The sequence below is a fragment of the Gadus chalcogrammus genome, chromosome 11, assembly GCF_026213295.1.
Source record: "Gadus chalcogrammus isolate NIFS_2021 chromosome 11, NIFS_Gcha_1.0, whole genome shotgun sequence".
In the NCBI taxonomy this organism is placed as follows: domain Eukaryota; kingdom Metazoa; phylum Chordata; class Actinopteri; order Gadiformes; family Gadidae; genus Gadus; species Gadus chalcogrammus.
In genome coordinates this window covers 5,150,197-5,163,657 of record NC_079422.1, presented here as the reverse complement: position 1 = coordinate 5,163,657, position 13,461 = coordinate 5,150,197, and the positions used below count along the sequence as shown (strand labels likewise).

General features: G+C 45.2%; 1 protein-coding gene across 1 annotated transcript; it reads right to left on the bottom strand.

Annotated features, from left to right (window-relative positions):
• Positions 1-105: 105 nt before the first annotated feature.
• slc45a4b (solute carrier family 45 member 4b) lies at positions 106-12,277 on the bottom strand. The gene is made up of 13 exons (XM_056602612.1): positions 12,100-12,277; positions 10,124-11,061; positions 6,906-7,094; positions 6,177-6,356; positions 5,335-5,975; positions 4,928-5,080; positions 4,560-4,808; positions 3,058-3,177; positions 2,867-2,966; positions 2,672-2,752; positions 2,439-2,569; positions 2,265-2,333; positions 106-1,987 (listed from the first exon to the last, which is right to left on the bottom strand). The coding sequence occupies exons 2-13, from the start codon at positions 10,374-10,376 to the stop codon at positions 1,691-1,693; spliced, it is 2,463 nt and encodes an 820-aa protein (XP_056458587.1). The 5' UTR covers positions 10,377-11,061; positions 12,100-12,277; the 3' UTR covers positions 106-1,690.
• Positions 12,278-13,461: the final 1,184 nt, after the last annotated feature.

Below are 13,461 nucleotides of genomic sequence, written 5' to 3'. Positions count from 1 at the left end.
ATGGTGCAGATGGCTATCCAACATCACCATTTCAAATTTATGTTATTATGAATACTGATTGATTAATTAATTTAAATGATTTAAACTTCGACACGTTGAGGTTGACTAGTTTTTTATTTAAAGCAAGTGGGCATTCAAGTGTGAATAATGTGATTGTACAAAATGACCTGCATCAACAGTTGGCATTTGAGGATATTGCTTAAAAGTAATACTTCTAATAGTACAAAAGACTCAGTAAGTGGTAAGGCAATTGTCAAATCTGCAAAAGGCACTATACACTATTGACTAATTAGAAAAATATAAAACTGGGAGAAAGACACAAAACATTTTCAAATAGCAACAACTTTCATCTTGTAAAAATAAATTATATAAAAATATATGTATGTTTTATACATATAGACATGCATGTTTCAACCGTCAGGTACAAGGATTATATCCTTATGATTCAGGCACAAAGGCATGGATCAAGCAAGGATCAAACGATTCTCCCCTTCCATGCATTTCTTGATTAATAAGAAATACCTCTTAAATTGCACCTTTCAGTCAAATATATGATCAAACATATTTATTAGTTATTTTGAGACAATAAAAAAACACTAAATTACCAAAGGCATTTTTCAAAGACCTTTATTCTAGTGTCCTATTTCCGTGCTGTCCTCTGATCACGACATGAACACCATTTTCTTTAGAATTTACCTTCCTTTATGTTCCATCATCTCAATAGCCAATGGAAATATAGTTGTCAAAAGGCTGAATCAATTTGACTTTCATTAGAGTTCAAAGGAACCACAATTCATTATTGATTGAAACACTTTGAAACCCCTAAATGAATTATGTGTTGAAAAGCTACATTACGGATAAACCAACACATGTGCTTAATTCAACTAAAAAAAGCATGGATCATGTGATATCACATCATATACAAAGTATAGAGGCAATTCAACAAGGTGCAACTTACTAACTCATGACAACCGGAGTAATTCTTGATCATGTGGCTTCCTAAACTTTATGTTACTGTATGAAAGCAATGGTGACATCTTTCAGAAAAATACATAAAATGTTTGCTTTCAGATTTCAGAGAAAACGCTGTCTGTTGACAGCAAACTTTAAGTCCCTTTCCTCAAATAGACATAAGAGATATGCGTCCAGCACCAAGGTTTGAATTTAAAAAAAGAGTGCAATACAACATTTTGTAAAACCCAGGTCATTAAGTCAGTCATCATCAGAAATATACATTCACATGTCTTTTCAACACAGTTGCTGGTTTAGCAGATTAGCAATGCTCTTTGAAAATTGTCAAGGACATTTCTTTCAAAAATCATACTAAACTATTGTTTCACACTCTAGCAGTGCGGTACTTGCTTGCCATCCAAATATACTCAGCATCAATAGGTAAAATAATAAATATTTAATCTGAACAAATATTTCATGACTAGTGCACCTGTGTGCTTTAACTGATTATAGTAGACTAGCACATTCATTCATAATACAAAACACATCCAGACACTAACACCATCCCTGAGGTTGCCATGGTTTCCACTTTCTCAAAACTCCCAAATCAACTCAAGAGTGTCAAAGTCACACCGTGGAACCTGTTTCTTCTGAATTCGGTGCGTTAAGACAGAGTCCAATAGTTATGAACACTTCATTCAAGTGATCTGGGGACAGATCCAATGAACCTGAACCCCACTCACACAGTAGGCTCGTACTCTGCACCAACAACACTTGGTTCTGCAGAATCAATCGATTTCAGCTTAGCTGTCCCCTGATTGTTCCTTTCTGCACCGTGGTCAGTTTCCTTTTGCAGAGCTACCATGCTCTGCTCCGAGCTGCTAGCCACCGCCTCAGGGTATATGACCAGGAAACAGGCAGCGAGGAACCCTAGAAATGCGCCCCCGGAGGCCACCATGGGAATGACACGAACACTGCCCACCGCCTCCACCACCGCTCCAAGAGCCGAGGCGGCCAGGATCTGACTGACGTACACCTGGGAATAAAACACAGAAGACAACCTACCATTTACACAGAACAGCGGAATATAATAGCAGCCAAGCTTCCACAACATTCTACCACTCTACCTTAAAGGCTCTTCAATACAGACCTGAAGTACATACTAATAAATGATGGAACAATGCAACAAAAATAATAACATATCCATGCATTGAATTGTGTGCATCCAGCTGGATTACTTCAATATTAACTGATATGGTAATTTATATGATTACATCATAATAAATACATGTACAATTAAAATAAACACTCACCTGGCAGGATAAGATTGCACAATCAATACCAAAACCTCGTCGAGATTTTTCAGGGCTGTGATTAATATACTGTTTAACAGCAAACAAGAGCAAACAAATGCAATCAGTAAATGAGTAAAACAAAGGTATTTAAAATAACAAATCATTGCTTCATCGAGTGTGCGTGCGTGTTACCTCTTTGATTTCATGATACTGTCCTAGTAAGGCATATGGACAGTACGAGATACTCATGGAGATGACACCCATGGTACTGATCATCACCATGGAAACATACACATTAGGGAAGATTGCCATGACAGCAGTTCCTAAATTGAGGGGGGGAAAGCGTTTTATAACATATCTTAATGAAAAGAAATGAATACACAAAAACTTAAATCCTGTAGATTCTACGCTGGTAAGAGACTCACCAACTGAAAATGCTAAAGTTCCAACCACGTAGATGATCTTGATGCTGAGATCAAAACGATCAAGATACTTCTGAAGGATGGCTGGAGAGAGGAGAGTGAGAAAGAGAGATTCAATGAGGGCTCTCTATAATGTGTTGATTTTGTGAGGAGATCAGAACAGACCTAGAGTGTGTTTGTACATAAAGTGAAGCTCACCAGAGCAGAGTGCAGCTGTAGCAGCGTAAACCACCAGTCCCCAGCAGCCCATCTGCACTCCTCTGTTATAGTTCTGCAGCTCTGTAGAATTAGATGGAGCCTGCACACAAACAAACACGATATATTTTACCCCAGAGGCCGCCTACTCCACTGATTATCATTCATGTGTCTGTTTGTCACACACGTCTTACCGTGGGGTCACCCTGGAAGATGACTTGTCCCATGAAGTCTGTGTAAAACACAACCATGGCCAAATAGGAGAACCACGCGAGGAGGTGGCAGACACACAACCGCCACAGCTCCCTCGGCATCTGTCCAGGACACACAGACACATGCCGTCATACTCATGTTCGTTGCCAACACTTCGGGTCAATGCTAATAGTAGATCAAGAGGAATGGAGGAAATTCGTTGGATTTTAGGGCACTTGTGTTTTACTGGAGTACAAAAAAAGATGTGTTTGTACTCCAAGTCCAAAAAGACGCAACAATAAATGGAGGCCATTTCACCACCAGATAGAAGAATGCTTTTACAGACAAACCCTGGAGCAGAGCAGCCTCCTGACCCCTCCTGCTTCCCCTAGAGCAGAGCAGCCTCCTGCTTCCCCTAGAGCAGAGCAGCCTCCTCACCCCTCCTGCTTCCCCTAGAGCAGCCTCCTGACCCCTGCTGCTTCCCCTAGAGCAGCCTCCTGACCCCTGCTGCTTCCCCTAGAGCAGAGCAGCCTCCTGACCCCTCCTGCTTCCCCTAGAGCAGCCTCCTGACCCCTGCTGCTTCCCCTAGAGCAGCCTCCTGACCCCTGCTGCTTCCCCTAGAGCAGAGCAGCCTCCTGACCCCTCCTGCTTCCCCTAGAGCAGAGCAGCCTCCTGACCCCTCCTGCTTCCCCTAGAGCAGCCTCCTGACCCCTGCTGCTTCCCCTAGAGCAGAGCAGCCTCCTGACCCCTCCTGCTTCCCCTAGAGCAGCCTCCTGACCCCTCCTGCTTCCCCTAGAGCAGAGCAGCCTCCTGACCCCTCCTGCTTCCCCTAGAGCAGAGCAGCCTCCTGACCCCTCCTGCTTCCCCTAGAGCAGCCTCCTGACCCCTGCTGCTACCCCTAGAGCAGCCTCCTGACCCCTGCTGCTTCCCCTAGAGCAGCCTCCTGACCCCTGCTGCTTCCCCTAGAGCAGCCTCCTGACCCCTGCTGCTTCCCCTAGAGCAGCCTCCTGACCCCTGCTGCTTCCCCTAGAGCAGAGCAGCCTCCTGACCCCTCCTGCTTCCCCTAGAGCAGAGCAGCCTCCTGACCCCTCCTGCTTCCCCTAGAGCAGCCTCCTGACCCCTCCTGCTTCCCCTAGAGCAGCCTCCTGACCCCTGCTGCTTCCCCTAGAGCAGCCTCCTGACCCCTGCTGCTTCCCCTAGAGCAGCCTCCTGACCCCTGCTGCTTCCCCTAGAGCAGCCTCCTGACCCCTGCTGCTTCCCCTAGAGCAGCCTCCTGACCCCTCCTGCTTCCCCTAGAGCAGCCTCCTGACCCCTGCTGCTTCCCCTAGAGCAGAGCAGCCTCCTGACCCCTGCTGCTTCCCCTAGAGCAGAGCAGCCTCCTGACCCCTCCTTCTTCCCCTAGAGCAGCCTCCTGAGCCCTCCTGCTTCCCCTAGAGCAGAGCAGCCTCCTGACCCCTGCTGCTTCCCCTAGAGCAGAGCAGCCTCCTGACCCCAGCTGCTTCACCTTGAGCATGGACAGCCACAGGAGTCGGACGGTGGTGCCGCCCTCGCCCTCCCCCTCGCTGGCCAGAGTTTCGGAGGAGAGGCTGCTGGCCGAACGCTGCAGCTCGCGCCTCTGGGCAGGCGGGCGGAGCGTGGAGAGGTCGTTCAGACTGCGGGACAGCGTGACGGGCCGGTGGAGCCCCGGGTTGAGCCGGCGGTTGCGGAGGGGCTGCGTTCCCACCCGTCCGTAATACGAGAAGGTGAAGGAGGGCTGCAGGGGGGGAGGGGGATAACAAGGACTTCTCATTCATACGGAACTAAAAGCTAAAGAGGAATATAAAAATGCATTAATTTATCTTCGAATTCAAACTTCAAATGATGAAACCATACTTGTCTGTAGAAGGTGGGAGGGTGGGGTCGAGGTGGGTTTGACGTATTTAAAAGTCGAGTCCCCAACTTGGTAGGGGCCGAGCGATTGGCTAGGGGAGAGTAAGCAGTAGGAGACGCACCCTGTTTGACTCCATTTACCGTCTTGGGCTGGCACTGAAATAAACGAGAGAAGAAATTATTGGCTGAGAAGAGTGAGATAACCATTTCTGTAAAAGGAGAATCAGAGAACAAAGGTTTTATGGATGTATTGAGTACTGAGTTGTTATTTATGGTATTATAAGTATAGAATATACTGTAATCCTATCTACGAGACCACTCTAAAGACAGGATTCAGGATCATAGTTGTGAAATAATGCCCGACCAAAAGTGGGAAATGCCTCAATGGTAATAATAAAAGCGTATGGCACCTTTTTGTTCAGGCTGTCCGGATGATTATCCGATGGTCGGGTCAGAGAATGGATTACGGGCTGTAATTCCACTATCACGCCAGTAGGGGGCACAGTACTACAAGGCAGAAGAGGTGAACAGACAGAACGACAACCATCATCAGATGGTGCGAAGGCTCCATCCAACTCTCCCAGTGTCTCTGACAGGAAGGGATTCGCCTCAGGCAGGAAATTATGCGAGTCCGGGTGAAGGTCAGGATCCAATTTGATGGTGGCCTCCGGCATTGCCAGGACCGAATCACTTTTACTCCGCTCGCGCTCCACACTGAAGAAGTCCATGTCATTGTCCTGCTCGGCACAAGCTCTGTCGTGGTCATGCGGGGAGTCCTCCTCCTCAACGATTCTGTCGATGTAAGGAAGAGCGTAGCCATTGGGCCTGAGAGACAGCTGGCTGGCCGAGTCCTCGTCCCCCCCCGCGGTGGTGGCCTGCGTGGGGTCCTGCGGCTGCTCAGGGATGCTGAACAGGTGAAGCACCACCGAGACGCTGAATATCAACGCTGCGAAGATGAAGAGGACCTGTTCCTGGGACTTAAACACGCTCCCCAAGAACGTTCCGGTCCAGTCGAGACCACCCAGCATGTAGCCCAACGCTCCCCCGAGGCCTGAGAGGAAGAAATAAGAAGATATACACATCATGCAGCAGAACTCGTAAAGTTGCCAAGTGTGCAAAATATGCAAAAGTATTCAAGTTTGTTCCATGAGCAACAAAAAAGGTGGAGGTAGCGTGCTGTACCACTGCGGCATATTTTTTAATGAGATGTTAGTGTTTATGTAGGTCTGATGGGACACGTCATGATCGTTACCAGCAGAGAATGCGTGGATGGTCAGGGCCAAGTCCTGCTCCTCTGTGTCAGCAACATCTAAAAGATACGCTCTGATTGGTCCCTCGGATGCGTCAGCACAAAAGTCCAGCACCACGACACCCACCATCGTAAACACGATGCCTATTGGCTGGCTACCTGGAGTGTCGCCTATGGCGAGGCCTGGAAAAGCAATGAAACAGTTCGACACACACACACACACAGTCATGTACACAGAGAACATGTCCACGTGCCAGGGGTGAACAATGTCATCAGACCACAAGGTCCTCACTAGTGTTGGCTCGTTCGTTCGCGAACCGGTTCGAATGAACGAGTCTTTAGGACGAACGAACCGAACCGGTTCGTTTCTCTCGTTCGTCTCGTTCACCATTCGATTCACCGGAAACTCGACTGAACGAACGAATGAGGTTCCGGTAGCACTAACTCCACTGAGTCTGACTGACTCTGCTGAGAACCATGCAATGGCTTGCATTCCATGATGCCATTTACCGCTACCAGAAACTCGACTGAACGAACGAACGAGTTTCCGGTAGCAATAACTCCACTGAGTCTAATTGACTTAGCTGAGAAGCGTGCAATGGCGTGCATTCCAAGATGCGATTCACCACTACCGGAAACTAGGCTGATTCTCCGCTGAGTCAGTCAGACTCAGTCAGAATCACGCAAACTGGGTCACGGAAACAAATCATTAAATCCACCACTAGTCCTCACCTATTAAAGAGCCATTTAAAAACATGGCCACGCCCAGCAGAGTGCCCACACAGAGGGCCAGGACGAAGGGTCTTCTCCGGCCCCAACGGAGGGTGCAGCGGTCGCTGGCCGAGCCAATCACAGGAGTGAAGATCAGACCAAGGACGGGACTGAGGAACCAGGTTAGACTGTAGTACTGCTCTGGAAGGCCTGGAAACACAGAGAAAACATGAAAGGAATCAGAGAAACCTTGGGAATTCAGATTCTTGGGCAATATCCAGATGTTGGTTTTTTTCTTGCCGTTGTTGCACATAGAGGAATGAAGAATATTGAGGAAACTAGACATGTTGCCGCATGTGCATTTTCTGAAGGAATGCATGCGGTTGTGCCATCCTGTCGTGTGCGCAATATTCCACGAGCATGCTGGGAGCAGGCTAATGCTAGGGAGTCTAACGTGCGAACATGGCAAGTTTCAAGTCCCTGGGCCACTTTGAGGTGGTCTTGTTATTGATTTAATAATAGGGCTGATAGTTTTAGTTTGATTACGAGTTATGCCATCCCTCGTCACTGAATAGGTACTTTACTTTTTGGAGGCCTGATTACATGCAGTTTCTATTCGTCTACCAACTTTGACCACCCTGAGTTGTTAGCCTTTGGAATGGTTGAAGTCAGCGTTTTTTTCAACATTGACTTCCTTTATAAAAAAATAGCTTGGAGCACCTGCGACATAAAAATGACCTTGTGACATCATTTTGTTAGCTATCAAAACAAAACTGTCCACATTACTTGGGCCTCTAAAAAATATGGTCGGGTAGAATTGAGAAGTATTTGGTCATTTGGGCTTACGGGGCGGATATTACGATATTTTCAAGTTTTCCAAAACTTTCAAGGTATATAAAAATCTACCCCGATGGACCTTATTGTTCCTTGAGGCAAAAAGAGTCATCATGTCAGATAAGGCCCAGATTCCAAGGAATGGGAAATATAGTCTTATTTTTTTGATTTAGTCAAATGTTGCTTGCCGGGTCAGGATTGTGAGGTTTTAAATGATTCTAGGACAGAAGACTTTTTTGATTGAACTGTTTGCGTTTCAACCACAGTTATGGATGAGCTTTCTAGCAGACAAGCATGTTCTTAACTACACCTCAAAATAAACTCAATACTAAGTATTGAATAAAAAACATCTTGGACAGCACTATGCTGGCACACAGTGACGCATAACTCAATAATATTATTTGCCATGAAAGGCACAGTACTGAAAAATTGGGGCAGTTCATTGTAAAGTCAAGACTTTTAAAGATAAGACACTTCTGTGGGGAACTGGTTAGTGTTACATTTTACGTGGCATGAATCTCAGGGCCTGTTCAAATCTGACATAGAGCATTTGTACTCTTTGTTCAATAATTTGTGCAATGATTAACAAACAATGTTACACTATCAGCATGTCAAGATGATATTGTAAACAAGATAATAAAAATGTAAAAATACTGAACAGCTTGATGGCACTATATTTCTCCAGAGATTTTCCATATAAATCCAGAAGTAGTAACGTGAAGTAGTAACTTGGAGACCCCAAGATAACACACTGCTATCATTGTCATGTGGGAACTAAGTTTGAATCAACTAGGCGAACGTTCTTGTCCTCTTTACCCACATAATGGATGGGAGGGTAGCTAAGTTGAGCATACCACCACCCCACCCCCCTGCATAGTGCATACCAGCTCTTGACTGTTTGTATAACAGATAACATACAGTACAAGGCTCAGTCCCATAGGAGTACTTTCTTTGTTGACTGGAGTTAAGGCACCCGGCAATATTAATACAGGATATGATAATGAAATGGAACAAATTAAATCGGCAGTATAGAAGGCCCATTCGATCCTCTAAAATGTGGTTGGACGAAGTGGCCTGCAGGTTCCCATGGGAATTCGTACCCGTTTGGGCTTGTTCTGCTCCGGTATTTCCCCACACATAAATAATAAAAGACACAGAGAAGTCTGTGGCATAAATACCAATGTCAGACTCCCTGTCTCTATCCACTATACTCAACATTTCTCTCGTCATTAGGCATTCTAGGATGTGACGTGTTAACTGTCATAAGAAGACACTTTGATGCAATTTATGTTGAATTTGTTCACACTACAATAGGAATTTGATGAAAAAGCTTTTCTTTATAGATAGATAAATCTATAAGGTCGAACAGACCTCTAAATTATAAGCACGCGGGAGATGCTTGACTAAAGAAAACTGTAAACGAGAAAGAGGTGCAATTAAAACCTAGCAATAAAGCCTTCACTGTTATAGTGTCCACCCACTGTAATCTGGTCAGAACTCCAGAGACTCCCAAGTCAAACAGGGGTAATCAAAAAAAGAGATCTACTCAGCAATTATGGTTGAAAGGCATGGTATTGATTTACCTTGAATGTATTACAATCTGAAGGAACGATTCATTTTTTGGTGGTAATTATCATCATCATCATGCTATGCCACAGTCTATGTTATTCAGATTTTAGGAGAAGGTTCACAGACATCAACAAACTTCCTCTGGATGAATGATCCATTATTAGAACAATTGTTAATGATCAATGATCAACACAGGTAGTATTCTAGTTTTAGGAGATTGAACCCAGCAGTGTAAGAAACAAATAAAATTCAGAGTATAGGAATTGGGTTTCTAAAGCGCTTTTGTTAAGGGCAAGCTAACATTTCTATGAAATTCTGAGCACTGTAAAAATATGCTTTGTTGGACATTCCTGTCATACCATTACCTATCCAGGGGTAGAGGCCTTTGTCCTGTTATGCTATTGTGGCAAACCAGGCAACAAGCAACATAGCCACTGGCTGGCTACTGTTGGGAACCTGGTTAGGCCATCTCAGGATGGAAGAAGATTTGAAAGCTATATCGTTTATCCTGACAGCATTATTAGCCTCACTGTGCTTTTGTTGCGCAAGGTCAGAGAATATATTATTTCTATTTATTTTTTATTCGGAATCATTGTAATAAAAGCTTTGGGTAGCACTTGTTAAATCATTGAGACTTTGTTCATGCGTCACGTCATCGAATGTCAGTATCACCTTCAACTATAAGAGTTTTTAGTTTCCATTAGAATAGGAGTGCCATAGCATCAATGTTTATTCATGCTAATATTTCAGTAGCATCACTTGTTCTGTGATTCATTTTAACGTATCGATACAATCACCTCCATTCTTATCAGCACGCGAGTGTCAGGGGGTCCTACCTATTTGCAGCAGCACGGGCGTCACCAGGGCGGTCTCCATGGCATAGCAGAACTCCCGTCCAAACATCACCGCTCCATGCATCAGCCAGCGTCGCACAGAGATCCTCCCTGGTCTGGCTTCACCCTCGTCTTCGTCCCGTCTCTCCTGAACAACCATCAGCTTGTCTGTCTCAGGTAACCCCCTGATCTCGTGGTCCCCAGTCACCTCCTCTTCTTCCTCTTCTATCAGAGGTATACTCCTCTGAGGAACCATTTTAGCTAAAGGGCTATTTATCTTTTATATGTTCCTCACTATGTGAACATGTGACTTCACTTAAATTAATATAATAACTTATATTATTCCTTGTATTATATATTCAATTTCTTAATCTTGAATCTTCATTGTTGCACTGCACAAAGGGGCTGGATTCAGTTTAACTTGTGCCCATTATGTAGCATCCATGTTCATCCTTAAATTACAACTCCATATAAATAAATACAATTATGTCTTACTGCTTATTCATGAATGCCAGTACGGTTCCTCCTTCTCCAATTATGGGGATTTACATGTAAAGCAAACTGTCTGATACTCCCATGACGACCATGAGACCCTCACTTGAGCTGCAGTATAATCTGCTGTTGAAGCCTTTACCACATATGAGGTTCAAAATAAATCAAACAAATAGCTCAGTTGATTTCACAGTTACGTAGTCTAATCCTACAATATTATTGTGTACACTTTGTACCGATACCAAGATCAAGATCCATAGTAGTTCAGTGGAAGTCAGTGCAGTTTCTGTTCGAATTTGGAGAAACCAAAGACGTTGTGCAGACTCTGGTGTGTTGGCTGTGTTTTGGGGGAATGCTGTCCTTTTTGGTATATTGGGTGAAGGACTCTATCAGCGGAACAGGTGAATTAGTGGTCAGCTTCTTAGCATAGCCCTAAATCCCTCAGTAATCTAAAGAAAAAGAAAAAGTGCCAGTTAAAAAAATGTATCAGACAGAAAATAAGTGTTTTAGTAATCAAGCAATGATTGATTCTGTCCTGAGGAATGCTTGCGCTACAGTTATTGTGAAAGAAAAAAAAGGATAAAACAGGGAAGTCAAACTGTTTTAGTCAGGCGGTTTACAACATATTCTGAGGTTAAACATACATTCAATATTAATACAGACAAAAAATTTTACACATTTCATGTTAATTAACTTTTTCTTGTAGTTCCATCATTAAACAGGTAATAAGCTAACACAATCTGACAATCTGCAGAAAAACAATACTAAGGAATATCTTTATACATTTCTCTAACTCCTACTGGAAATCGGAATGGCTGAACACGATCTTTATCAAATATTTTGCAGACAAACAGAACTTGAAAGTCACAACTTTAGACTCCAAACACTGCGTCTGGAGGACCCGTGAGTGTACAACGATACCTCTGGTGGGACGGGACACCGTTACTGATACTATCCAGTAAACACCAGTATCTTACTGGTCTTTATACAACTATGAGAATAACGTTCTCCATCTAAATGTTGGAACTTACTCTCAAAGGGAAAGTATGCAAACATGAGGAAAGGTGCTAACGCCTTGACAGCATTATTTGGCTCTTCTTCATTTATGCCAGTCAACCTTTTCCCTCATGAAGATTATTAAGTGCAAATACCATTCCACCATGACTGATGGTCATTTGGAAGCCTGCTTGAGACCAGCTACCAGCAGCCTCCGTCCGGACTACGCAACGCTGGCTTACTCCATTCAGTGCAAGTCATCCGAGTATGTACTCGGTATATATGAATAAATGTATGTTTAGCATATTTTAATGTAGGAAGATCATGACCTGCTCATTTTGAAAGTAGCTTGCACGCCGAAAAGGTCTCGGCACCCCTGCGTTATATGTTCCATCCACAGGTCAGCGAGCCGAGGCTAGCTACCAGCTGTAGCGCTGCTCCGTCACCACGTGAACCAACCACCTGTAAATAAAGTGACTCGTGCCACGTACCTGTAGCGTGGCTCGCGTGCGGAAGGTACTTCGTGAAGGAAGGTGTTATAAGACTCGCGTTACTCCTCTGGAGGCACTAAGAGCAGCAGCGGGCGTCCTCCTGGTCACTTTGCCCATCAGTCTCACTGGTATCTACTACGTAAGTGTAAACTGGGAGAGCGGAGCGGGGGACTGACGTCACCGGACCCGACCCACTACGCACCTCTTGGGGGAGGAGTCACGGCCCTCTGGTGGTTCAAAGTTCGCAATGGTTTACGACGTGATGGATTCTTTTCCTTGATTTAGTTCGCCAAGAAGAGTCGTTTGTTCGTCCGTTCGTCTAGTCGAGTTTCCGGTAGCGGTGAATCGAATCATGGAATGCACGGTTCTCAGCTGAGTCAGACTCAGCTCCTCCATCGTTCTCATTCTCAAACGATAGTGGAAGTCGGTCATCACTCAATGTTACAACTGTAACTAAACGCAACGGGATGGGGGGTAGTTGATTAATGGATGTTTAACATATCAGCAATATAATATATTTGATTTAGCAATGATGGCGGGGGTCCCGGGTGGAGATCGAACCATGAAAGAATGAGACAGATTGACGAGATATTCAAATATTTGATTAATCTGGCATGACACAGAAATTACAAAGACAGCATGCATTTATAATTTCACTGATATTGAATCGTATTGTAGCGACCCTGGGACAGTTAAATAGTTTGTTTGTTATGTGTTGCATTGTATTTCGTTGTCCGTTGGTGTCAGAAGTGAAAGTATTTTTATTTATTTTTTTATCTTTCTCGGTCCTGCTGTGCTCGGCGAGTCGGCTGAAGTTGCCATCGCCGTTAGCTCTGTTTTTGTTGTCGCTTGTTCTCTACAACAATAATGCTCCCTGCGGACTGTCGGGTGAAGATAGAGAGCCTGTCTCGGCGAGCATACGCCCACATACCGCCAGCCGTGCAGAGCGAACTGGCTCGGGATCAGTTCCTCCAGGCCCTTTCCCCTACAGAACTACGCATGCAGACCCAGCTAGCCCACCCGCAGAATTTGCAAGAGACCTTGGAGATGGCCATAGAGAGGGAGCTGGTGTGGGCTGGAGCAATCGACGGTGATCCTGCTCCTCAGCCGATGGTGAGATCGGCAAGGGAGAGGAGTGAGGACTCACAGAAGCCAGCCTGGGTGGACGAGCTCACTGAACTCGTCCGCGCTGTCTCTATGCAGGCGGACCGCCGCCCCCTGTCTCGTCGAGAGCATAGGGTCTGCTGGGGCTGCGGGCAGCCTGGCCACCTTGTCAGAGAGTGCCCTACAACTGTGAGAGCCCAGGGAAACGGGTCAGGGTCCGCGTAATTGGGGACACGCGAGGCCCTGCCCCCTTACCCC

Excerpts from the sequence above, each read along its gene's own strand:
- slc45a4b (XM_056602612.1), bottom strand. The coding sequence starts at position 10,376 with ATGGTTCCTCAGAGGAGTATACCTCTGATAGAAGAGGAAGAAGAGGAG. Across the intron at positions 2,967-3,057 it reads TCTTCCAGGGTGACCCCACG|GCTCCATCTAATTCTACAGA; the intron begins GTAAGACGTGTG and ends GTTTGTGTGCAG. Across the intron at positions 2,334-2,438 it reads AGTATCATGAAATCAAAGAG|TATATTAATCACAGCCCTGA; the intron begins GTAACACGCACG and ends GCTGTTAAACAG.